Source organism: Corvus brachyrhynchos, unplaced genomic scaffold (assembly GCF_000691975.1).
Source record: "Corvus brachyrhynchos isolate BGI_N302 unplaced genomic scaffold, ASM69197v1 scaffold26, whole genome shotgun sequence".
Classification (NCBI taxonomy): Eukaryota; Metazoa; Chordata; class Aves; order Passeriformes; family Corvidae; genus Corvus; species Corvus brachyrhynchos.
Window position 1 is genome coordinate 5,691,167 of NW_008239324.1, and position 27,034 is coordinate 5,718,200.

At 43.5% G+C, this 27,034-nt stretch overlaps 1 protein-coding gene across 2 annotated transcripts; it reads right to left on the reverse strand.

The window, feature by feature from the left end:
• PDPR (pyruvate dehydrogenase phosphatase regulatory subunit) lies at positions 1-27,028 on the reverse strand. 2 transcript variants are annotated; one of them, XM_008638755.2, is made up of 18 exons: positions 26,925-27,028; positions 26,233-26,532; positions 23,791-23,924; positions 22,751-22,832; positions 22,496-22,659; positions 21,413-21,534; positions 20,456-20,573; positions 18,932-19,081; positions 15,765-15,957; positions 13,868-13,992; positions 12,057-12,212; positions 11,821-11,954; positions 11,286-11,434; positions 9,871-9,983; positions 9,426-9,520; positions 8,719-8,808; positions 8,266-8,448; positions 1-7,375 (listed from the first exon to the last, which is right to left on the reverse strand). In XM_008638755.2, the coding sequence occupies exons 2-18, from the start codon at positions 26,457-26,459 to the stop codon at positions 6,971-6,973; spliced, it is 2,640 nt and encodes an 879-aa protein (XP_008636977.1). In that variant the 5' UTR covers positions 26,460-26,532; positions 26,925-27,028; the 3' UTR covers positions 1-6,970. The 2 variants fall into 2 exon arrangements, with proteins under 2 accessions (XP_008636977.1, XP_017596484.1); XM_017740995.1 differs by having other exon boundaries at positions 6,971-7,375; positions 26,233-26,529.
• Between the last annotated feature and the right edge of the window lie 6 nt (positions 27,029-27,034).

Below are 27,034 nucleotides of genomic sequence, written 5' to 3' on the forward strand. Positions count from 1 at the left end.
GTAGTTAAAATGCCTCTTTATTAATATACAAACCTAGCAACATTTAAGCCAACCAAAATATGAAATGAAATCAAGCATGATATAAATACAGCATACATGACAACATGGCCTCAGTGGAGAGCAGCAAACTCACCCTGACTTGTGCGCTTGAGAACAACTGTCCACATCTGCCACAGGGCCTGACAATCAGAGCAGTTTTGTCTCTGCTAAACCCCTCCAAATCCCAACTCAGCAGAGCTGAGACCACTGTTCCCCTCAGAGTGTTGCTCTGGCATGAGGTTTCTCTGACCCCACACTGCAAAGGGATTAAAAAGCCTCCCTGTGCTGCTGGAGACAACCTGCTGGCACCTGCTTGCCAGGGCCCTACGAGGGCAGAGGGAGACGGCCGTAGTGGATGGAGAACCATGCTGCTGACATTGCTCCTTACTCTGTCCCACCTCAGCTACATCCATTGCACAACATTCACAAGCGTAAGGCACTAGAAAAGTGTTTTCACAGGTTCAAACTTCAGTTCTTAAAATTCCAGCAGTAGCACACATCAGAAATCTTCCCAGCCCTTTTAAAATCTGGTCTCAGGAGACAAAAGCATGAAGGTGGGTTTGGATGAGTGTCCTGCTGCAAGCCTGACCAGGATATGCAGGAGAACCTGTCAAGGACTTCAGAGATACTAATGTGCCTCTGGTTACACTGGAAGAAGTGAGATCTGTCCCACTACAGGAAAAGGAGGGAATTTGAGCATGGAAAAAAACCTCAGCCACAGTGAAAGGCAACAGCACAGATTTTTCTCCATACACATAAAATGGATCAGGTCCTTGCTGGGATGGCTGACAACTCCCAAGTATCTGCTCTGCTTGTAGCAGGTGCCAAGAATCCATTTGGGAAGATCAACTGTTACCAGTACTAACAAATCAATAAATATTAATGTGAACACTTTCCTCATTGTAACGTACTGCTCCTCTTTGTTGGGATTCCTTATTCTAAGCAGATGGGATCTCTAACAGAACATCAGCCCAGTGTGCCACACCTGCAAAGCAGCTCTGGTTTGTGCTGTAATCCAGAAGCCAGCCTGACATCAGTAATCCAGCTCAGCTTTGAGACAAATGGGAGACGAGAAGTCTCTGAGCCATCTCAGCAAATGCTACGAGCAGCAGCAGATCCCCTCCGCTCCCGCTCCTCCCAACTCCTGCCTGCAAATGTCAGCTGGTACAGCAGGAAAGCGTTCAGGCAGAGAATTTTGTTCCCATTAATGCAACAGGATGCTCAGAGAGTACTCTACACCAGCTCAGGCTTCTTTAGAGAAAGAAGAAAACCCATTACACCACAAGGAAAAAGTGAATAAATACATTTCTGGGGGGGAAACAAACAGGAAGGTGTCAGCCCAGCAGCTGGACAGGCACGGGGGCTCTCAGCTCCATACAAATTCCAGTCTCATACTGCAACGGCAGCTTCCACCATCCCCCAGTGCTTGCTCAAAATTACCAGCTCTGGGCACACAGCTTTCCAGGAAGGAAATCAAGTGGCAGGGGGAGCCAGTGCCCAAACACCTCACCTAAAGCTTTAAGGCATTTTAAATATTCAAAGTCTTTTTTTCCTCTCTAAAATGCAAGGACTACTCATGCCAAGGGCTATAAGCACACTGCTACAGCCATAATACTTAAGGAAAGTTTAAAGTGCAAAGAAAATTTTCAAATTCTTTTTAGTGACAGCTTGAAGTCATCAGATGATACCAATCCCCCACCTTTCCCAAGTTCTATTCCATTCCATGACTGAATGCCTTTTTTAAAATAGAAATCCAAACAATCAATTAAAGAAAAGTTAGTTTAAAACAGGAAAACATCCCGAAATGGGAAGAAATTATTCTAACCCAATATTACAATAAACTCATTTGGGAAGACAAATATGAAGGTTGTGAACATTCTCCTCAACATTATAAGCAGCCAAGATACACAACAAGAGTTGTGTTTTAAATAAAAATGACTTCTGCCCTTGCAAGCAACTCCCCACTCCCCTGACACAGAAACTACCTCGTTTTTACAGACCTCTTCCCAAAATGTCACCATTCTGGTTCAAATGTGCTGGAAGGATGAGGTTGGTGATGTCAGTGCTGTACCTTTACAGCTGCAAGGATGTGCCAGGGAGACAAAAGTGTTCCAGGCAATCAAGTGCACTTCAGGTCCCACTTCTCCTGTGTGGCACCATTTCCTTCATCCCAATGAGAGGCAAATGTGTGCTGGGAAACAAGTGCTAATGCTGTCCCAACTCTGCCTCAAGCCATGGCTCCCACCTGTCCAGCACTAAGGCTGCAGAGGAAGATGCTCCCTGAGCTGGGAATCAAGGCTGATCATCTCTCTAAGGCTGGGCTTAAGGAGTTGAGTAATGAGCAAAGGATCAAACCTTCATTGCACCTCTCTTTCCACCTCAGCTTAGCCACACCACCATCCCTCCACCAGTTTTTATTTTGCCGTGCCTCACTCTCTGATGGCAAAAGGAACTAATGCACTGAGCCACCTGAGGAAGGAGACTAAAGAAGTGTTAAGGACTGTGGGAAAATCCTGGCACAGGGAAAGGGAGGGGTAAATGATGGGATTTACAGCAGCCACAAACCCGCCTGGGAGTTCTGATGTTGGTATCAGCACCATCTAAAAGCTGAAGAACTTAAGTTGATGCAGAGACGCAGACCTAGAGCCAAGCTGGCTCTGATGACAAAGCATCAGGTAGAAGGAAGAGAAGAACTTTGTGCTTGAGAAATTCTACAGCAGCAGAGGCTGGAGTTTGGAGGTGTTACAGGAAAAGCAACATGATTGATGGCAACTCAAATGCAACAGTAGAAAGGAGGAATCCAAGCTTACACCAAGATGTGGAGATGCAGTGCAAGTCTCACACAGCCTCCCTTCCTTGCCACAAAATAAGAAACTGTCCAACAAGGCCTGTCAAATCTAGATACTGGAGAAAACAAAAAGAAACCAAGTCTGGCAAAGACGGATGTGAAAATGACTGTAACACATCCTCGTGAAACAGAAAACATAATTCTAGAAATAGACTGTTAATTGTATCCTCAGATCGTTAAGTATGAACAATAGACTTCCGCTTTTCTAGTACCACTTTTACTCAAGCCTTGCAGTACTCACTCAAGGACTAACAAAACATGAGAACTTAGGAAAGGACACAGCAATGTTAAGACAACATAATATCTCTGTAAAAATCATTTAATGGAAAGAATTGCTACGTCTTCCGTAAGTTCCCGCAACTCCAGACAGCACTTGGGCAAGCCATCCCTTCCCATGGATGCACATTTAGATGGATTCACTGGCTCCCTTCCCTCCAAAGATGCCTGTGTGAATGGAATCCACAGGGCTGTTCCCATTCTGGACAGCAAGACCCAGAGAACTGGTAACAACCCTGTGACTGATACACACGAGGTGCAGAGAGCAGACCTGCAGCTTCAGCACAAAATGAGGCCATTTCCCTTTCTATTGCCACAGAGACGGATGCTATTTTTGTGTTTCCCAATCCAAGGTTCATAGTCTTACTGTGCAGAAGGAGAACAAACCACCATTTTAGCAAAAAGCATTTTAAGGCAGTTTTAATGATGAGAATCAGGATGCAGAATTTTACAGTCCCTGTTATTTACCATCTTAGATGTTAAGACTGTGCCACAGCAGCTTCAAAGATCTAATTTCTAATTTCCTAATTTGAAGGTGTACTAAAGGTAGTAACTCTTCAACAGATTTTGTTGCTCTTTTTTTAGGCACTCTAATCATCAGATAAAGGGATTAGAGTCTTACATCACTGCTTAATACCTCGAGATGAAAACACTACGCTAGAAGGATCTTCCTCCTATCAGTATCACTATTTTAAAACGTGATTCAATTGTCCTCTTGACAGGTGTTCAAGTTGGTAAGGCAAACTATTCTTTACATTGTATGTTTAAAAATAGCCACACCAGAAATTAAATAGACTAAGCCTAACAGCAGTCAAAGACCTCTCCAGTTCTGATATAAAACAAGAACAGAATTCATAGCAGTGAAGGCCAGAGTAGGCGTTAATGAGCTGCAAGACTGACAATTACCAAACCACCCAAGTTTCAAACAGCAAACACAGCGTTACATGAAGTGTTGCTATATCTACCATCATGGTGGAAAACTATTTCCACTCTCTATTTTTGGTATGGAAAAGTCAATAGATCTAGACATAAAATAAACCTTTCAGACATAAAATAAACCTTAGCAGACATAATGACAAAAGTAGCTCATAAAACACAATTTTACTGTCAGAACTGCTGGAGAAGAGACACCCGTGTATGAAAAGTTGCCTGAGGAACTAACAGGCGCCTATAAATTAGGGAAAAGGAAAAATAATCACAAGGAGGAACATAATGTGGCTGGAACGAGTGGTTGGTAACATACTGCTAGCTTTCCAGTTTGGTCTTAACTAGTTCTAACTCTGCAGAGAACTGAACAGCTCAAGCTAAAATCTCTTCAGCAGTTTCATTACACACTTCAGCACACCTTGGCCCTATACTTTGCCTTCTCCTGTAGAAGTACTGTGCCTTACTCAGCCACAATGAACGGTCAATGAACCCTAAGCAGAAGGGCTGCTCTAAGAAGCTCTAAGAACCCTAAGCAGAAGGGCTGCTCCACATCCTAAGTATCACATACAAAACACTTTCTTTGGTTGAATGCCTGTTTTCCTGGATAAGGAAGGCAAAGCAGTGTCCCATAAAACCAATGGAGAAGGACCAAGGTCCTCTCCGGTACATGTCCAGCATGGGAACAGTGGGATCGTGGTATCTCTCTAAGCAGAAAAGATATGCAAGAAGTAATTATAGAGTTTAAACTGCTATTAGATGCTTTATGAACCTTTCATTTAAGCAATTAATTCTAACACACCAGGCAAAATTTCAATTCAGAGAGCAATAATAGGGGAATTTGGAAGAAATGACAAGCAGGCGGAATCTCCGCCTACAGCAGCAACACAGAGTGCTCTGGGCTGCAAGTTCTCAAAAAGCTGCCCTGGTGTGGTCACTCCTTTACAGAAACTGGAAAATTCTGCATGTCCATTCAGAACTAGGTTTGAAATCCTGGAAGAAGCCACACACTCCAGTGGAACCCACCACAAACAAAGGAACACATACTGAGAGAAGTGACATCTACATTCAACCGACTACACCATATGCTCAAATCCTAAATTCCCTTACAGTTTGCTCAACTGGCAGCCACAGACTCAACTGAAGGCACAGCTTAAAGCAACTAAAGCAGCAGAAAGCAAACTTAAAACAAGAACCAGGGAAGGTTTTGAGCTCATATTTACACTACTGATGCTCACCATTTAACTGGAAAATAAAGTGCCCAAAAATGGTTCTAGACCATAGAGAAAGTGTTCCCCACAGCTAACAGGGCAGACATCAGTGCAAGGTTGTGTTTGAAGTCCAACAGATGCTGAAGCAGAAAGGCCATGAGGAGTATGTGATATCAGAGGCAGGGAAAACATTTAAGAGACCTTTTTCAAGTAAATAAAAAGAGTCTTGGTTTTTGATTGTGCTCAAAACATGAAGATGATGCAAACATGCACAAGGCAATTCAGCATTCCCCCATTTCTTTACCATTTACCATCAGTGATTGAACTGGCACATTTTGACGCCTGAAGAAGGGGTGAATTTCCAGCTGCACCATCTGGAGCATCACTATGAGAAGCCAGATGCAAAGAGCAGTGCTGAAGAAAAGCAATTTATAATCCCACTCCCATGCTCCCTTCACTCCCTTATTCAATCCCTTCAGCAAGGTACTACTGAGAGACAAAGAAGTGCAACAGATTTGAGGAGGAAAACAGAAGACAACTTCTTGAGTCCAGCAGGAGCTGCTGAGATGTTTTCTCACCATCAGTAGAAAACCCAGTGTTTCTTGCACCATAGGTGACACAAATGCTGTGTCTTTTCCTACAATTTCAAAATAACCACGGGCAGCTAAAACTACAAGATAATATCCCCTCCTGCTGCTCAAGTTCCCCAAACCAACGCAAGTTCTCCATGAACCTTGCCAGATCAGTTTGACCAAGTCACATAAACAAAGTGAAAGACAATCCCCAAAGAGACTGTGTATTGTGCAGCTTAAACAGAAGCAGCATTTCAACACCCCCATTTAACATTAAACACTAACATCTGTCCTTGTTAGAAATCAGTATTCCTGCTAATAAAAAAGAAAAAACAACATTCCTTTATAGAAGTGAAATGCACATGTTGATCTTTGACTGTATTTATAGAAGGCCATTTAGTTTCAGTGACCCCACACAAAAAACCCAATCCCACCAACAACAAACTTACCAGCGCTACTGTCATCTCAATACTCTGATGTTAAATCTACTTGACTCCCTGCTAGGGAAAAACTGAAATGGTGGACAAAGGAGGGCACTGACAGGCTGGACAACACCAAAACCTGTCTCTTGGCTGTGCTCACACAATGCTTTGTCTCATGACAGTGAGGTAGCTGATCATTCTATTGCTGTGTGCATCGACACACCGACCCCTCTGCAACATGGTATGTGGAGAGCAGGGTGAGGTCAGCCACCACCTGAACCACAAGCAGCAAAGACCTGCCGTCCCATGCCTTTTGCTGGAGAGGAGAGAGGAAGGGTGCAGTCCTCAGGGGTTCACCCCAACCCTTCCCATCAGTAGAAGGCCAGGGCCTTTGGTGCGGTTCACTCCTACACAGGCATCCCTGAATGTTCAGCACTGTGCTTCAACCACTGTGGCACAGGGCAGCCTGGCAAGGGTTGAAGGAGGGAGACAGACAGGACTGGGAAAGCTTGAAAATTAAAGTTTTAAAATATACAAAATGTAACACACTGAAAAAAGTTTAAAAGTTGCAAGACAAGAAAGGAAAAGAAAGAAATATATGAGGTGAGGAGAAAGGGCTGGAAGATGGTGGGAGAAGACTCCAGCTTGGGACAAGGGGTGGGTCTAGTCTACTCAGCACTACTCCCTCTGGTAGCCACTCAGTTCCACCTCATCCTTGCGGCGCCGTTGTGTGAAGAGGGAGCTGAAGGGATAGAGCTTGGCTTTGGCCTGGAAGCGCTGCCCGGCAATGTCGATCTCGTACTCTCCCTGGTTGATGAAGTCAGTCGTCACCACCAGCTCTTCTCCTGTCTTCTCATCAAAGTGGTGCACGAAGCCCAGGCAGACGTGGCGCTCCAGGGTGTAGCTGTAGGCACTGCTGGTGGTCTTGCCCACGTAGCGGCCGTTGCGGAAAATGGGCTCCCCCCACCAGGGCCAGAGGTCCATATCCGTGTCATGGTCCTCAAGAATGAACATGGTAAAGCGCTTGTACACCCCGTTCTGCTTCTGCTCCAACAGCGCTTCCTGGCCAAGAAACTGTATTCCCTGTGGGGAAAAGGGAGCATCAGCTGATGAGAGGGACAGAAATTGTGGCAGCTGCTGAGCTGTATCAGACCAGGTTGCCAACACAAGGGCAATTTACACTTGGAACTTATGCCCTATCAAAATGGGCTGCCTCCATACACAAGAAGCCCACCTCAGATAGCTTCTCTGTCATGTTTGTTGCTCCAGATGTTAAAAGACACAGAAATGTTTGTGAAGCTGGTCTTTAAAAAAATCATTCTAATTTTCACTCTAGTGAAAACCATGTCTCCATTCCACTTTTTGCCATTTTTCTTGTTCCAGAAGTCTAGCCCGCTTTATAAATCAGAGGGAAACTGTAACTAATGTGAAATTTGTATCCTTAGTCACTATATTCTTTTCTTGAATTGATACAAGCATTTGTTTTGGCTCATGCAAAGAGGGAAGAAACAAAACAAGCCACTGATAGCAACAGCACCTGCTACCACAAAAGCACAATATAACTCTGTTCTACGAACTTCCTTGTTTTAGTAAAAATACAGAACACCTGTTATTGGAGCCTAGCCTCATATTTAACAACATTAAATGCCACTGGGTTCACAGGCTGGCTTTTGCTTCATCAGATTGGGAAAACAGCTTGGAGAAGCAAGAATTCTGAGCATCTGTAAGGTACAGAGCACCTTCTGCCACACTGAGCACTGCAGATATAAGCAGTGCCAGGCACAGGTCACTGGGAATGCTGCCCAGGAAGGAGGAAGACAGAGCATTTTTGTATTTCTAGCAGCCTTCTGAAGTACAGGAATATATGTTACAGCTACTGCACACAGCTCCATAAAAACACATCCATCTGCTTGGCTGGCAGCCTTTCAGTCCAGTTCTGCTCTCCCACCAACCCCAGTGCAGAAGGTGGTTACCTTTTCCAGCTTGACCTGGAACTCGCGTCCACACTCCATAGGAGTAGTAAAAGCATCCAGGTCCTGGCCCCAGAATGCAAAGAACTTCTCAATGCGCAGGCTGCGGAGCGCGTAATAACCGGCATTCCGAATCCCGTACTTCTGTCCCATGTTCATCACCTCGTTGTACACGTGAAGGGCGTACTGCAACGGAAGGGTGAAACACAGACTGGCACCAGGAGAGAGCAGCAGCATCTGACACCACCAGGAATGTCACTATCCCCTGCCACGGGAGCACAAGAGCTCTGCCCCACTGGAATGCAATATAAAGCAGGGAAACTCCCCCTGCTGCCTGCAGGCAGCTTTCTTGTGGGCAAACCAGACATCTCATCACCTGGAGTCAACTTGGAAAATGTTTCCAATTATGCATGCAAGCAACTGCTTTAATTAGCTCAGGCTGCAGTGCACTCTTACCTCTATGGGGATATAAAGCACAAAGCCAGGTTCTCCTGTATGAGTGATACTCATCACACGGATGCCATTAGCATAGCCCACGCTCATCTCCTGCAGAATCAGAGGGGTGAAATCATCCAAACTGGAACACAGCACAGAGATCCAGAAGGAGCACAATGTGTAACACATCCACACTGCCCAGCCCTCTCTCCCCCTTTGCCACACACACATACTTGCAACGAATTTAAATTCCCAAATTCAAATAGTGATGTCCCATTATCCAGACTTGTTAGTCATCTCTTGACACTTGGCAATAAGCCCTGGAACTAGGTCAGAACACAGGTTGTATTCTAGATACAAGACAGAAGTTGAATAGCAGCTATCTGCTCAGCTTTTTAACATGACAGGAGGCAATGACGCCTGAGTCCCCAATCCCAGCTGCCCCTCTGACAGCTTAATTGATTATATGAAATATGTCAAGATATCAAATGGCGACAAGTCTACAGCGAAAGGAATACTGAAAATAAATGCATATTCACCTATATATTTAGCAAGCCAAACCCAAAGACAAGTGAGCCTAGTGAGTTCTTTACCAACCTAGCTCAGTAACTGCAGTAAACCTTCCTGTAAATCTTAGTTCTCCTCTAATTACCCAAAACATATTTCCTCTCCTTTCACCCATGCTTTGAAAAACCTAGGAGAATGAGGACAGAAGCACAGTCACTCACCTTGCAAAAGAGAGAGGGGAAGTGTTCTGCAGTCATCGGGGCATAGGACAACTCTGACAAGACATCCACAGCACGGGGGCCAATCAGATTGAGAGCTAAAGAGAGGAACAAAACAGCATTAGGATAAGACTGGAGAAGTCTTGCCTGGTGTCTAACATGCATGTGTGCTCCAATTTCTGAAGTCTTAGTGTTTATTGAATTAATAGGTATGTGTACATTTAAGAACAGAGGAGAGAGTCATTAAACCCTCCACAGTAAAGGAATGCTGTCTTCCTGCTCATGGCTTGCCAGAAGAAAGTCTCTGAACTGCTGTTTTCCTCCAAATATTTGGAAAAGAGACTAAATCGCAACTCCAGGCACTTTAAACAATTAACTGGCATGCAGCATGAGACACCATTTGTGATTTTGAGCTGTCTGAGGAGGTCTGCTTTCAGTGATTTCTTACCTGTGTACTTCCAGGTCACATCTTCCATGATCAGGTTGCTGTCATCAGGCAGGCGTTTCTTCAGCCAGGCCCAGCAATGAACTTGCTGGTCAGTGGGGGAAATCATGAAGAAGCTGGAACAGATAAATCAAACCCAAGAAACAATGAATGAACAACCACAAAGTGAACCAGTTCATTCTTTGTTCATCAACTACTCGAGCCATTCAGCCATTTCCAAGCTAACGGGAGGTGAAAACAAGCTGGTTTGTGAAAACCACAGCTAAGGTCTCTGGATCAATGCCATCACATCTGTCATGAAAAGAAATCCCACACTTCAAGCATTACCAGTGGTCTGGTGACAAGAAGTGACTAGATGCGGAACACAGGGAGTTCTGAAGAAAGTTGACAGGGTATCTCAAAAGTCACAACTGGTTTGCAGAAGGGACTTGCAGCTCTTCACCACCAGTGATTCTTTCTACTGACAGGAGTGGATGGTTCTCACAGCAACTTCTTGTTTTAGCAAAAGTCTTTTCACACACAATGGTGGTTGTTATTAACAGCTTCGAAAAACAGAACTCCACTTGATATGGGAAAATGAGCTGCTTGTGTGTGTCTCTGACACAAACTGTGAGTTGAAGTACATCACTGACAGAGATACCATCTGTAGAAATCACTAGGCAAGGAGGGAAGCTACTGGTTTCACATAGAGAAGGACAATACTTTAAAGCAATACATGAATGCAGACAGAAGTGGAAGAGAAAGAAAAGCTGTTTCTAATTGAAAGAGCAGCAACAAAATGCTTTCACACCAATACTGTGCAAAACACACATAGAAAACCATCCAGAAAAATAAATCCAACACTCAGCTGGGACATGGCCATGAAGTTCTTAAAAATGAGAGAGCTTTTTATTGGATGCCAAAGAGAGCCCCAACTGGTGAGTCTAAGGATAAAATCCTGTGATCATGTCAGTTTGCATCAGAGAGCACAAAAAGAACGATAAGAGACTGCAGAAATGAGAATTAAGAGTACATACACTGCAATGAACATTGAAATAATCAAAAAGTAGTATTTTCAATGTGCAATTCCAGTAAAGACGTTGGTCAGGAGTTAGTTTGCACTTAAATGGTTACCTAATTAATAAACTCCAGTGATTGCTACAAACAATTTGTATCTCAATTAAGAAACTAAACATCTGAAGGTCTAACATTTTGAGGAAATCTATGTTCATCTGTAATCCCAGAAAAAGGCTTATTTTCCCCAATGTTTGTAAGTTCAGAAGCTCCCTTTCATTTGATTTACTGAATTAGGAATATTGGTGGAGAACTGAGACGTTTTAGTTCAGGGTGGTGACAGAAGTTTAAGATCTTCATGAGGAAGTCCTTTAAGGCTCAAACACACAAAGGATGATGGCTAAAGATGTTGTCTGCACACCCACCTGCGCTTGCTGAGCCGGGCTATGCTGCAGTCATTCTCATACCCTCCTTTCTCATTAAGCATTCCTGTATGCACAACATGCCCAACTGGCACATCCAGGTCATTTGAGAAGAGATACTGCAGACTCTCCAGGGCCTCGTCTCCAGTGGACTACATGAATCAAAAGGAAGCGGAAGTCAGACAAGCTGCTTGAGCAAAACAAATCCACTGGGGCAGCTTAAGATCACATCAACGTCCTGGCCCAAATTATTTCAATTTGTGATGATAGTGACACTGACATCTCAAGCATAACAGGATACAACAGTGGCACAGTGCTGGAGGTCAAATTCTATGTATAGACTAAGCTGGTATTTCTATAAACTGGGCCCTTAACAGACAAAATCCAATCTGTGCTTAATACTGTGGTACAACCTGAATTTGGCCATACAGTGCGACTTCCTCTATCTATCCTCAATAGGACACAGATTTTTTTGCAAAAGCAGGCAATAATAAACTAAAGCTCACCTTTACCAGGTGGTCCCTTCCTAGGTACTTACACTTATTTCAAACTTGGTAAAAGATGACATGTCAATAACACAAACTGCTTCCTTACAGCACTTGACTTCAGAACCCACAATATCAAACCAGTCTGGTTTGTAAAAGGTTTTGCTGTGATCCAAATCCAGCAGATCTAATACAAAGAAGAATTGAAGGAAAAATTAATAAACTGGATGAATCAAGACCTTACATAGACCAACCAGGAAGCACTAGGCAGAGGAAAATATGATCTCACCTTTCCCAGGTGGGACAAAATACTTGACTCTCTCAAATCCATGCTTCTCCATCCACCTGGCTCCCTGTGCATCCAGGCGGTCGTACAGCGGTGAAGTGCGCAGCTGCCTGCCAGTCTGGAAGTCCCAGCGGGGAACCTTCAGATCACACATGAGGGCTGCAATGGTCATAAAGATCCTTTATTAGGCAAAGTGATTATCTTTATCTAAACTTTTCTTCCAGATTATCAGTACTTACTAATATCTGAACCATTAATAGAACTCCCTCAAAACAGCTCCAATCTTCCTTTTGCTGTTTTTGAAAAGCCACAAATCCATTTTGATCCATTTATAGCTCTTCAAAATCAGAGTAACAATATTTGCACAGAACACTTATATTTATAGATACTTATGGTCTCATGACAATTCTGCAATATAACAAAAACTCTATTTTTCATGAAGTCATGCTGACTAGCATTAATTATGCAGGATTCTTCCCTGGCAGTGCACTATATCAGATATTTTGACAATGCTAATGCTGGGGTAGGCAGCCCACAGCTACAGGGACCATCTAATTTGCCTTCTTAAATAACGGCAATTCAGCCTTTTGTAATTATTGAAGCTTTTCCAAATGGCTTCTATATCTGTTCAGCTAGTATATAATATTTTTATTTAGAAAACAAGTTATCCTAATAAACACTAAGTATCCTCCTTGGTTATGAGTGGAGAGTAATAACTCAAGGATGTTTGAATACTGCTTTATAAATGTTAAAATTCTACGTAGGTCAGAAACAGCTTAAAACTGAAGATAAGCCAAATATCTCTTACTGAACACTTCCATCATTTCTGCCTCATAGCTAATAATTTAATTTATTTATTGGCAGTATCTCGTATTGGCACTCCTGAAAGAGAGGGTAGAGGGAAGACTAGATTAGAATGGGAACATAACACTGCAGGAATGGTATACAGTGCTCACTCTGTAAAAACTAGAGGGATTCTGCAGCTATCAGAACTGAGGTTTGTACTGGAAAGCAACTGCAGAATAATGCCCAGAGTATAAAGTGATTTTTTCTGGGAAGAAGGTCAAAGCAGCATAAGGTTTTTATTCCCCAGATATAGCAGGGCTAAGAGGTTTACTGAACTTCTCTGCTTTCACCCGAACATATGTTTTTAGTTTAGACTTGGTATTCAAGTAATTGTTCCTGTTATGCAACTTGTGGAGCACTTCATACTTCTATTTCGAACTTGAAAAGAAGTCATCCACAATATTCAGACAATATGGCAGATATTCAAACAACTGGAGGAAACAAAGCATGGCTTTAGACAAGAAAAATGGCATCTCTAATCTATTCTGCAAGGTATTTATCGCAAACTCTGACAGGAGAAAGCAGTATGTCTACGAAGACTTCCTGAATTATGCAAGATAACTGGGTCACCCAGCCATAAGTTGGAAGTGAAGGTATTCCCACACTGTAATGATGTGCAAAGAATAACAATGTTTGAGACAGTGTAACATTCCCAGTTAAGACCCTGGCATTGCTTTTTTAGGCTGGAATCCTACAGAGATACATACAAATTTCCCTATACCAGAGGCAAAGCACAGAAATAGCGGAGAGCAAGGTACCACCAGCATTCTTTTAGAAAAGTGAGTAAGAATGCTGGCAGACAAAAAATCCCTCATCCCTTCCTTTCTCCTTGGAAGGAGCTGTATTGCCACAAAGGAGGTCAAGAAGAAGGAAAATGTTTCTCAGAATGATGGCAGAGGAGAGACAGTGCAGCAAAGTGAAAATCTTGAGACAGCCTGGCCAGAGCTGAATGCAAAGACCTCACTTACGCATGACTTCCATCACACGGTGACGGAGGAAAGTACGACTGCTCTGAAGGGTTCCAAAACGTTTCAGATCCAAAGGCCAGACATTTTCCGACGGATACCCATTTACCATCCACTCTGCCAGGTACCTGATGGAAGAAATAAAGACTAAGATATCAGCCAACATCTTCAGGGAAAGAGTGTAGCTTTGAAGTCAGAAGCAAAGCAGTTTGGACATGAGAATTTCTTACAATAGGGAGAGAGAAGATATGTAACATGGTATTCTAAACACTAGCAGAATCTGGGAAGTTTCCCTTTATAAAATGCATCTACCAGATTTCTAAATTACTAATTGTCCATTAGGATGAAGCATACAGGGCAGCAGGAAGTTAAGGACATGTGCCAAACGAAGCCAGAGCCTGGACAGGTAACCTGGCTGACACTGTGTCATATCCTTGGGTTCCGATACAAAAGGAAGTGCAAGCACATTTCATTTGGAGTTTGAGGCTTCTGCTTTGTTGTTCTTCAGTGCCTGGTGTAGGCTCGGCCACAAACCACTGGTGACAGCATTCATTTAGCACGAGGTGACAGCCAAGTTATGTTTAGCTACACTTCCAGCAGTGAAGGAGGAAGGCATTCTCCAGAGCTGAAGGACACGGGCAACTCAGAATTTAGCAGAGCAGAAGGCTCTGCTCACAGCCAGCAGACAGCAAAACAAAGGGGTTTGGAGCAGATCATGAAAAATTACATTAGCAAGCCAAACTGTTTATCTTGGGGCTGTAGAAACGAATGGACAAATAGTGCTTTTACCTTCGGAAATTATTTTGATTCTTAAGAGAACCTCACTGCAAAGATTCTCTGTATTTCATGTGACAACAGAAAAATAATCATGAGTTGTTTCTCTGGTGAGTTAAATTATTAGACAACAGACAAACCAGTGAAGACAAATGCAGATACTAACACCCAGCATGAAAAGCAAGCAGTTTGTTAAGAAGGCTGTGTGGCAGAAGGAATGCTGGCTCACCAAAACTAAATGGGAATCAGAGGGAGAAATTATCATTCTGCATCTTTGCTGCTGAGATCACACTTAAATGCCTGTCCAAGTATCTGCATTAACACAGGAACTGGATTTTACTGGGAAATTATTCCACACCTAACTTACTGTAGGGGACAGTCTTAAAACTACTGTCAGCACAGGCATCACATATATGGTGTTTCATCAGCAACAGATTCACCCTGCTTTCACAGGAATTAACTGCTGTGTCAACTTGAATGATCTAAAGACTTCAATCAAATGATATATTAAAGGGGATCATGAAGCACAGAAGATGAGGAAATATACGTTTTGTTAAGCTTTTATCACTTAAAAAAAAAAATCACACCAGTTATAGAATCATAGAATCACAGAATATCCTGAGTTGGAAGGCATGCACAAGGATCACTGAGTCCAACTCCTGGCCCTGGACAGAACAACCCCAAGAATCACACTATGTACTTGAGACCATTGTCCAAATGTTTCTTAAACTCTGGCAGGCTTGGTGCTGTGACCACTTCACTGGGGAGCCTGTTCCAGTATCCAACCACCCTCTGTGTGAAGAACCTTTTCCTAATATCCAACCTAAACCTCCCCAACACAGCTTTAAGGAAGCTTACTTGATCCCCAGCTGCTCACTGAGATGTGATGCCAGAGGAGAGGTGTGCAGGACAGGAGGAGAATCCAACATAGATTTGAAATACACACAGGAGAACATAATCAGAACACAGCCACTGCTCCCCTCCTTCATTCAAGTCAGAAACGGAAGAGGAATCTTTGTCAGAGGAGGTGACAAATACCAACCAGAACATTCTAAACAGAAGGATCATCTGAGCAGACTCTTGGCTAAACCCTTACTTACACACACAACAGTGATAGACCACTTACTTGCCTGCTCCTCCACCATAGGAGATGCCAGCTGAGTTCATGCCGGCCAGAACGAAGTAGCCCCGCGCGGTGGGCGACTCTCCCATGATGCAACGCATGTCTGGGGTGAAGGACTCTGGGCAATTCACCAACTGCATGATCTGCAGCGTCTCCAAACCCGGCATTCTGCGCAGGAGGGCACTCAGAAGTGGCCCTAGGATGCAAGACAATAAAGAGACAAAAAGTCACAGCCTTCAGTCTCAACGTATTTCAGCTGCTTCAGGCAGAAACTGCTTCCGTGTTTTGATACAGTCACAGGAGAAATGGTTTTCTTGCTGGAATCACACTACTCAAAATGGATCACACAGCATACAATAAAAGCAGCCATACTGATCCACAGCAAGAGCCCAGTACTGTTTTCAACAGTGCAAGAGCACTGCTCAGTTCTGTTAGGGAAAGCAATAGGAACAAATATCAAATAGGTATCTAGCAAGGAGTACGAACAGGCAAATCTATATGACACTTGTCCCATGCACTCTGCGATCCTCCACCTACCATCAGCTCAAAGGATTTCCTAAAAATTTGGTATATTTTTCTCTATTTAGAAACCCCTAAATTGATCTCTCTTTTAAGTATTAGACCAATCTTCCCCGGCCTCATGAAAAAATCCAATAGACATAGACAAGGAGTTCCATGTGTTAAAATTTGTTGTATGAGGAATCACCGCCTTCTGTTTTAAAGCTCACACTTGATTTTTTTGATGCCTTCCAGGATTAGAAGAGACAGTGATCAGCAGTTCCCCTTCCAGCCTACCTCATTCTAGATTCTATAGACCTCTGTTTATTTCCCTTCTGTCATCTCCTTTCCCCAGCCCACTCAAGTCACTCCATTCTTGGAAACTATTCCAAGCTTTGATCAGTCTCTTGCTGCTCTTCCACCAGGCCTTCTCCAGTCCTATGATACCCTCTGGAAACAGCCTAGAACAAGAACTAGTATCTGGCAAACCAAGGATTTAGTGTTGCATACTGAACTGCGTTTTCTGCTCCTTTCCTAGTAATTCCTAACTTGTCTTTTGCTTTGACTGCTACTGCGCTGATGCCTTCACAGAACAGAACTAATACAACTGCAAGGTCTGTTCAAAGCCCATCACGTCGCATAGTGAAAACAAGACCATCCCCACACACTTGCGTCACTTCACATTTATCCTTATTGAATTTCCTCACTGCTTCATTGCCCAGTCACGCTGGAAAAGTCCTTCGGCAACTCTTCACAGTTTGACATTTGAGAGCATTAATAAAAGGATAAGATATCTACTTGGCTATTTGCCCAAAAGTTACCTCTGCTTAGTACTCCAGATAAAAGCCCTCAAGATTCAGCCCTAAGAACACTCCTCAGCTTTATGCACAAGCAGTAAAACAATCAGATTTCACATTACCTAAGAAGTTACAAACAGAAAGAGTCTTTCTGACCTGTTCTTTCTCTTACCTCTCTCAAGCATTAGAATTCCAGAGTGAGAGCCTGTAGTTACAGGCTATTTTTTTATTGATAAAAAGAGAGATCAGTGCTGGATTTGTTCTCATACCCAGTCCAATTTAAGCAACTCCACAGCCTATTTTAAAATCAAAAGGTGTTCCAACGACAAAGATCAAAGCAGTAATACAAGAGCTCAAACCCCAGGAACTGCGGTCCCAGAAAAGGATCAAATACTGCCTGAATAAGCTCTGACTCTGCTCAACTGTTCAGCACATTCGAACAGATGAAAGGGCAATGCTGGAACATAGCATGCAGCTCCTTTGGAAACTTGGGCAATTTGGGGGTAGGAGCAAGCAGTGCCTCTTCATTTCAGCCAAATGAAAACCAAATATGAAGTGGGTGCAGAGCTTGAGCAACACATTACTGAAGCTAGTATCTTCAAGCAAGTCTGTAGGCATCTAGGGATCTAAAAACCTCTAGCATATACCAGCACAAAAGAGACCCCATCCTGGCTCCATCCCCTGGAGTTTAAACTTCTAGAGTATCAGTATGGTTATCTCTCAGAAATAAAAGTAAAATTATTCTGTTTAACCTGAAGCATAGCTGGAAGAACACATTATGACTGAAAAAAGAAATCAGTGAAATTCCATCCATGCCTAGAGTCATGTGCATTCTCAAGGGATGCAGAGAGCTCTGACACAAGGGAAAACTGGATTCCTGAATATAAGGCAAATTTGAAGATGAGAGGGCACATACCAACTTACCGGGCATCAAAGAGGCAGGAGTGGCTGGGAAAGAAAGGGACTCGCAGACCATGCTATGCTCTTTCCTACAGAAAGAGTCCTCCATGTAAAAGTACACATGGAGTATAAAACCAGAATCAAATAAAATGGGAAGAGAAAGACAGAACAGTTGGAATATAATAAACCACCACTGTCAATGGTGGGACGCAGTCTGGGAAGCCACAATACCAACTTCTGTCCACAAAGCAACTGCCATTGATAGAAATGCACTTGTCAGTCCCTGCTGAAGAGAGCTGCAGAAACAAAATACCACAGCTATGTGGCAGGTCAACAGTGTTGATCTACTGCGTCACAAGAGGAGCAGCATGTGGCACTGACAATCAAAAATCAACTGAAATGGAAGAGCAGCACTGGCAAGTTGATGTAGTACCTTGCTGCTCTAGAGGAAGTTAATACATGCTGAGGGTTAGTGGGTGTTTTTAAGTATTACACAGAAATCACAGAATCCTGGAATGGTTTACGTTGCAAAGGACTTCAAAGCTCATCTCATTCTAACCTCCCTGCCATGGGCATGGGACATCTTACACTAGACCAAGTTGCTCCAAACCCCATCCAACCTGAGCTTGAACACTGAGCAACCTGTGCTAATGCCTCATCACTCTCAGAGGGAAGAATTTCTTCCTAATATCTTATCTAATCCTGCCCTCTATCATTTGGAAGCCATTCCCCCTTGTTCTAGCACTCGGTTCCCTTGTCAAAAGTCCCTCTCCAGCTCTCATGTAGGCTCCCTTCAGGTACTGCAGCCCTTGGTAAAGGGTTTGTCAGCAAATTACTGACAAATGAAGAGATGAGTGAATTTGAGAGAATGTTTGTCTTTCCCATAAGTCAACGACAGCCTGCACTGCCGTGAACTCTGCCTTCTGCTGAAGCCACGTGTTACACTGCTGTGGGAACCTTTCTTCCCTAACATACCAAAATGATCCCAGTCTTCTTGAAGGTTCTGGATCTCCAGCTGGTTCCGTCCCTCTGTGAAGAGAGGTTTGGGGTTTTTCTCAAAGCCTCCTGAGAGGATGCCACCCTGCCAGTTGCGTATGTAGATCCTGCCATCAGGGTCGAAAACAGCTGCAGAGGGAAGAAAACAGGTGGGAAGGGAATTGAGAGAAGGGATATCTGTCTCAGGCTGTTGTCCCACAAACACCAACAACAGGAGGCTGGTGACATGCCAGGCCAAGCCAGCAGTCTCCTGACATGAGAAGGGATAGTCTCAGTCCCCCAGCCCCACGCTGTCAGACCATTCTGGTTCTCACATGACACCCTGGTGAGCCAGTTTAGATTAAACCATTAGCTCCCACCACAGCCATGCATATTAACTTTTGGATAGTACAATAAACCGAATTGAACCTGAGGAGCCCCAAGTCAGCAGGACAGTGTTCCCAGGAGCGAGAGGGCATAAGAGGGATTCAGATTCCTGGTGGCACTGATAAACTATTATACTGGCTTGGTTCCACTGAAACTGCACCCAAGACCATACGTTCCACCAAGACATGTCCTTCCCTGCCCCTCTTTCTCTCCCTATTCTAAGAACAGCTAATTTTTAACAGATCCAGCTTACTGCGGGCCACCAGCACAAAGAAGGTGGGCAGTACTGGAGTGAGGACGAGCAGTCAGGTCTGGATTGCTCCTTCCACTGGTAGTGTCAACTTGAAGTATTTACGTTACTCCACCTGACATGTTCCATAGCAATTTTTGCCATGTACGGAAAAAGCTGAGTGCATATATATGTGCATATATACATACATACATACATATATATATACATGCGAGGGTTTTAATCAGTCAGATAAAAGTGAAGCACTTGGACTCTGGCCAGAGATCTGAATTCCCTGGACAGTATATACATTACTCACTAGAAGCAGAAAATCTTGCTAACAACTGCGAGTAAGTAAATAAAGCTCTCTACTTCACAACCACAGTTTTCAAACACAAAGGCTTTTTTTAAAGAGATCCAAAAGCCAGAACATGGGGGAGGAGCAATTACCTCAAGTGTTTGGGTTGCCCCTACAGCTCATAGACATGTAAATGCCATTGTAAAGCCTTAGCTTCAGTTGGAGGAAAGGAATAGATGGGCCATTTGGGGCCAGCAGCCTGCAAGGAAAACACAGTGCCAAGGCTAGCATACTCTCCAGCCCACAAATGCAACAATCCAAGACTCACACACAACTACTACTCAAGCTAGAGTCAAGGTCATTCTCCTGCTAAGTTGATGAATTCTGAAAATAATTTCCTGCAGGACAAGCTTTCCCAAGAGTAAAGAAAGATATTCTTTCTACCACTGAAAAAGAATATTCAGAGCAGTTCAGAGAGAAGGACTTCATAATCCCAAATGAGCTGAGGACCAATAGCCCAAGGTTGGTCTTTTTGTCACAAACTACAAGTCACCTTGGAAAGGCAGGTATAATTCACCAAGAAAAGTGAGAAGAGCTGAAGAATCCTTACTTGGTAAGCTGCTCAACAGAGGCTTCTCCAAAGGATGTGTCAGGAGGTAGAAGTGTTCACAGGCATGGAGTGGGATATGGACTGGTACCTCCCCAGAGTGGCCCAACTCATAGGCCCACTGAAATCAAAAAAGCACAGGTCAGAATGGAAAAGAGAAAAAACAGCTCCAGGAAAAAAAAGCAGGACATAGGCACAGGTCACCTCTCTGATTTTGCTTTCATAAAAGACCAAGTAAGATTTGGTTCAGACCCCCAGACCTTAAACAGACATGATTTTTTTCTCTTTTCTTAGAATTTGAATTGTTTTGGATAAAAACTGGTTTTCAATTCCCAACACAAGAACTAGAAAAGTGGGGCTCCAACTCAAAACTAAGAAGTACCAGTTTACAATATGAAAGCAAATTAAGATCTGTAGACCTAAGTCAGCACCAAGTTCAGCATCTAGAAGCAGAATAGTCAGCATTTAGGTGCCTGTACTAAGACCCTTTACTAACAAGGGAGACAGTTGCTGCTAGCTGAGAAACTGCAATTGTCAGGCATATTTTCCAGCAGAGAAGACATGACACTAAGGAGTAAAAACAAACACATTTTTGGGGAGGGAGATAAGAGGGTAGGGTGAGACTTAACTGTCTCCCTAACAGCCAATGCAAAATTCTTTCTGTCAGAAGGGTGAAGCTCCCAGCAGAGAGACCATGGGCAGAGCTGTACAATAAGCTGCAGGGGCTGCTCAGCAGGTTAACACCCAGCCTTTGGTGCTCAGCAAACGGCAAGCACTGCTTTTCCTCCTTCACACCCCTGCCGGGCTAAGCTGCTGAGTAACATGACTTGATCTACTCCAGTAAACCAAGCCAAAGCACAAACCATTAAAAAACCCCAAAGGAAAACAAAAAAAGTACCAAAGGGAAGTGCACATATTCTTAAGCAACAGAAACAAGAGGAAAATTTTAAATAATTCAACCTGGCCAGCACAGTTGACAAAGTACTCGCATTGAATCCGCCCTCTGTCAGTCTCAACTCCGGTCACTCGACCCTTCTGGACTGTGACATGACTGACACTCGTCCGTTCATGAATCTGGACACCTGGACATCAGAAAGTCAGTATGCCATGAGCCTTCTTTCTAAGGTGTCAGACTGTTAGCTTTAAACCCTTACTCTCAACCAAAATGCTTATTTTCTCTTGGAGACAAATATCTATTCTTGACCCAGTAATTCTTAAGCAAAACCTTGTTATTTGTAAAACACCACATGTACAATTTGTACAAGCTGAGACTGTGAAGAGCTACAGACTTTTTTCCATGTGATAATCTGGGTGATAAATAGACCCCCAGTATCATGAAAGAAAAGAGTCTCAGCTATGGATTTCTTTCCATTACAATTCCTTTATGCAACAAAGTCTGCAGTTTCAGATGGCATGACTGGTTCTCTTATGGGAAATTTGTCATTTCATGGAAAAAAATCAATAAGCAGTATGCAAAAACAAGCTGGGCTAAAAGAAACTAAGTGAGGTATCTTCCTAAGAAGCTTCTTCCAATCTGACAGACTTTCATCCTTAATGACCTTTATTCCCTGTTATCATATTTAACCTTTCTCCCACTTTTAGATCACTCCAAATTTGCCAAAGTGCTGGGCAAACAGCATTTTGTAGTACATTTCCAAAGCATATGTGCTCAATGAAATACTCCACAAGGCTTAGTCACCCCTTTAATTCGTAGGTAATTAACTATTTTGATGTGTAATTATGAGTCAGTTCTAGGAAGGAAAGAGTGTGTGCTTATTCAGAGAAATATGTAACCACTAAGGACAACAAAAAGGTGCTTGATCTATCCCAGGAAACCTATAAAGATTCAGCATGTAAAAAAAATTTGGCCTGTTTTTTCAGAAATGAACAGGTTTAAAGAATCTGAGCTTTACAGAAACAACACAATTTTGGTCTTCAGTGCTCGGTTAGAATATCAAAAGAGATGCAGAACATAATTTTCTTTTATGGAAAGAAGGGAGCTATCATGCAGGGGAGCACACTATAGATAAAAAAAGCTCCTACCATTCTGTGAGGCAGCGGTTGCCAGAGCCAGACTCACATTGGCAGATGACACAACTGCATCTTCTGGCACATACATGGCCCCCACAAGGTCATGGATGTTGATCAGTGGGTGGAGCTGTACCACTTTCTTTGGGCTGATAATTTCACATGGTATTCCCATTACACTGCCACAGAACATAAGAAACACGATGTCATTTGTCTTGCAGGAGAGCTGGTGCACACTGAAGCTGAGTTGTATTTCCTGCTCATACGTACTTCAGTGATGAAGCAATGCGCTTCAGAGAGATCAGTCGGTCCTGAGTCTGAGCCAGTGAAATAGAGCCTGTCTTCATGTACCCTATGACAATGACCAAAGTCAAGTCAGATTTGGACAGGAGCATGAATTCCTTTCCATCTCAGACTCATTGCTTTAATATAATTGCAGACTTTTTGCTTCCACTACTCAGGAGCCTGGAAATCCCACATCCTCAAATAATTTTAAACACTTGCAAGCTAGTAATTAAAAAGTGCATGAGAGAACTTTTTAAAAAGGCAATTTAATTTTTAATTGTGTTCTCTTTCTACTTCATATACTCCTGTTTATCAAAAAAACCCCTGAATTTCACACATGGTGTTAAGAGAGAGAAGTTACTGGCCAAAAAGTGATCTAATAACTACTCAGAAGAATAAAACTTCAACAGCTAAAACCAAATATTATGTGACTCCAACACTTGCACTAAATTAGTACTCATCTTAATGGCAGGCACAGTTATTAACCTCTATTGAGTCTGACAGAGATCACAAGTTTTTGTCAGAAGAAAACTTTCAGTGACCAAGTTCTTCCTATCAGTTACATGCTCAAACATTCTGGAGGGAGAAGGAGAATTTCAACATAATCTTTTTGTGTTATTTCCAGGCCTAGACTACAGTAAGAGACATGGCTTTGCTTATGCTTCAGTGTTCCTGTTAACCGCCTTCTCATTTTCAGAAATGAATCAGTACACAGAATGGGCCAACTCGCTCCAGTCACTGCAATAATATTTTCCATGTCCTTGTGAAAATTCCCCCATGTCTGCCCAAGTTACAGGTAACATGCAAACTGTCACAATTTGCAGGTAGTCTGCCTTCAGTTTGCCCATCTGATACTCTTCTCCCCATTCTGATTACATTAGTGACATCTCTTTGCATCTGACTAAGTCCATATGTATTGTTTTTGAACAAGACTTTCAGGCCTTAAGACACTGTAAAAGCACACTCATTTCAGTGTCAGTACTTCAGTTTCCCAAAGATTACTCAGTGAATGACACTTTCAGTACCTGTTTGCACTCCTGTCTCCTGTTCCAGCTGCTGGTAGAGCTTGTTTGAATAGTGTGCCATCTTCAGATCTATGGACGTGGGCCTGGCTGTGCTCACAATGCCAGCACAGAAGCGAGTGGTACCAGCAGCCAACCTGCAGGAAAAGGTGCAGAGAGGGGCCTCATACAGCTGCCAGGTACACACTCCACACCAGGCTGCTCCAGCAGCTCCACTGGCAGCACAAACCACACAGCAACTTCTCACCACAACACATAGAGCAACACTAAGTTGGATGATGCAGGGATGACACAACCTCTAGGATGATTTTGCTTTTGCTCACTTTTGAAAACAGATTGCAGTCCAAGACAATTTCTCTTTAATGAGTCCTAAATACTGACATTTTTCAAAGAAAGCATTTTTTGTAAAAAAAATATACTTAAGTTGAGCTGCCTGACTTTTCCCTTCTCCGAAGCAGGATTTCCCTCAAATCAAAATTAACCTGGCTTTGAGTCTTGCATATTTGAAGATTACAGTATGAGCAAGTCCCTCTCACTCTCTAACAACTGCCATAGACAGGCACATGTTTCTTGTTCCTTCTAAAACTGTCCCTAAACCATTGAGCTGTTTGGTGAAGGGCTTCTGTAGAGACAGAAACCTACACAACTCCATGCAGCATGGACAGGGGAAGACAAGGCAATTAGATTTAAGCATCTCCCTTGCAGCCTGCTTCCACAATAATTCCAAGTCACCTTTGCTGCTGCTAAAGTCATCATGCATTCTTCCATTTGGCACTACTGCTTTCAGCCTAGCACGTCTACATTCTCTCAATAATTCAACCTAAGATTCAGCTGGGTAAGGAACAGTTGCTACACCCCTACTCAACGACAACCCAAAGAGCTGAAGAACAGTTTCCTCATGCTGTGCTCCTTGTAAGACACTTCTGCTACTGCAATGTTCCTCTTTCTCCTTGAGCATGCACAGACTGAGCCTGCACAGCATCTTAACTCACTGCAGATCTTTAATAGGCTGCTCATGGCCTGCTCCACGCTAGCAAAAATGACACTCCCTTGCAAATGCAGCCCAGCACCCCACTTTGCTCAGAAGGACCCCACTCACAAGGTCTCAGATGTGAATACCCCATTTCTTCTCTCTGCAGCTAGAAAGAACCTGCTGCTTCCCAGCCACACAAACTCCAGGAACCACAATGAATTATTCCTGAAAGCAGTATCAGGTGGGAAGCTCTAAAGTAGATCACAAATATGCAGTCCAGCACTTATTTAGGACATTAGAAGCTGCTGCAATAAACACCTCCTCAAACCCTAAAGTCTCAGCGGTGTCTCATGCCCAGGATCCCCCATACTTCTTAATGAAAATAACATGAATGCCCCTCAGAAAGGGATGTCTAAAACAACAGGGGAAATGTTGGGATGCACAGTTTTCAACAGGAACTATGTGCTCTGCTACAGAGAGCTGATTCAACTATATGAGGGCACATCTGCTCAACCAAACCATAACAGCCTTGGCTGTTTTACAGACAGGCACGAAATCCTCCAACAAGCTGAATAATCTGAGAATTTAACCAGCTTACAGGGCAATGTTTTAGTGATGCCTGCTTACAACCTCTTGCAGTCTCTGGAGCTTTGCTGGCTATGCAATGCTTTAGACACACATGGCATCCTGCTTTGAGAGGTCAGCAGGGGCTGGAGGAATAACGTGGGTTTTTAGTTCTCTTTAAACGGTTCATCACCTTTGCCAGCTGCATTGTTTTACATGATCACCTGTGATTACAGCAGAGCAGCTAGATATCTCCCGAAAGAACTGTGGTGCATGGAAAACCCACACCAGAGTAGAGTTCTGATGGGAACTGCAGCCCATGGAGGACCCACACTGGAGCCCAGTACTGACCACACCCCACTGTGTCACCCCAGTGTTTCTCAGGGCTTTGTGGGGAGGTAGAAGACCCTGAACTGCAGAAGTGAAGTTGAGAGGAAAAAAAGGTGGTGTTTTAATGTTTGGTTTTTGTTTCTCACTACCTGAATCTATTTTAACTGGCATGAAATAGAGTAATTATTTTAAATTAATTTGCCGTAGGATAAGTGTGTTTTGCCCATGGCAGTACAATCTCCATATCTTTATCCTGATCCACAAGTTTTCTCAAGCTTACTTTCTCTCTGTCTTGCAGAGGGAAATGGCATGGCTGTGTGGGAGTCTGGCCCTGAGCCATGGCTATGCCACCACAGTCACACAAGGGATACTCTTCACCTTGCAGAGCAGCCCTGTGCTTGGGAAGGGGCAGTAAGTGCTGTTACTAATGTTCAGTATAACCTTATTTCCCCCAGGGAAAAAGGCTATTTCCAGGTCTTCACTTTAGTTCAGGTGAAGAGACAGAAATAACATGTTACAGCAGATGTTGTTCAGCATAGAAGTCCTGTTTTGTTGGGTTTTTAACCAGAAATCCTTACCTGCCCTGCTCAAGTAAGACTATATCCTTCCAACCCATCTTGGAAAGGTGATATGCCACAGAGGTGCCCATGATTCCACCACCACAGATGACAACCTGTGCCTGTGCCGGCAGGGAAACCGGATGAGGTTCTGCTGTAGTCGAGGTACTTCGCTGGGAGCTGGTCATTCTCCTCCATTTCGGGTGAGCTGCCCGCCACTGGACATCGGACAGCAATCGGAGAAACATCCCGGCAGCTCTTTATGACTCTTCCTAAAGCACCACCTAGATGTGTTCAGGCGTTACCTCAGTACCACTCCTTCTAGGAAGGAAAAGAAGATGAGTGGTAATGTGAGTCTCATTACACACAAGGCTGGCAGCAGGAAACATCGCATGGTATGTCGGGTATAAGTGGACATGGGAAAGCTGATGAGCAAACAAACAGGAGGGTAGCTAGTCCTGAAACAACCACCTTGCCCTTAGAATTTAAACTTAGATCATTAAATAGGAACAGAGCATTACACCTTTGGTTTTGACACAGTGCAACTTGACAATGAGCAAAGAACAAGATGAGAGTTGGAAAAGCCCTCACAACAGTGAAAAGGAGAGCTGAAACACCCATCAGGCACAGATCATGCTCTGCAATGCTTCCTAAAGGCAGAAATTAATAGGGCACAAAAATAAGCTTGATTATTAACGCTGCCAGGCCTTTACCTGAAGGAGGAAACGAAGTCTGTGATCAGAGTAACTGGCACAGGGCACTGGAGAGGCCCCTCCGGGGATAGCTTTACCACAAGCTTTACCCCAGGGCCTGGCTGCAGCAG

Excerpts from the sequence above, each read along its gene's own strand:
- PDPR (XM_008638755.2), bottom strand. The coding sequence starts at position 26,459 with ATGTTTCTCCGATTGCTGTCCGATGTCCAGTGGCGGGCAGCTCACCCG. Across the intron at positions 20,574-21,412 it reads TTGTCAACTGTGCTGGCCAG|TGGGCCTATGAGTTGGGCCA; the intron begins GTTGAATTATTT and ends TTTTGATTTCAG. Across the intron at positions 13,993-15,764 it reads TATGGTGGAGGAGCAGGCAA|GTACCTGGCAGAGTGGATGG; the intron begins GTAAGTGGTCTA and ends TTCTTCCATCAG.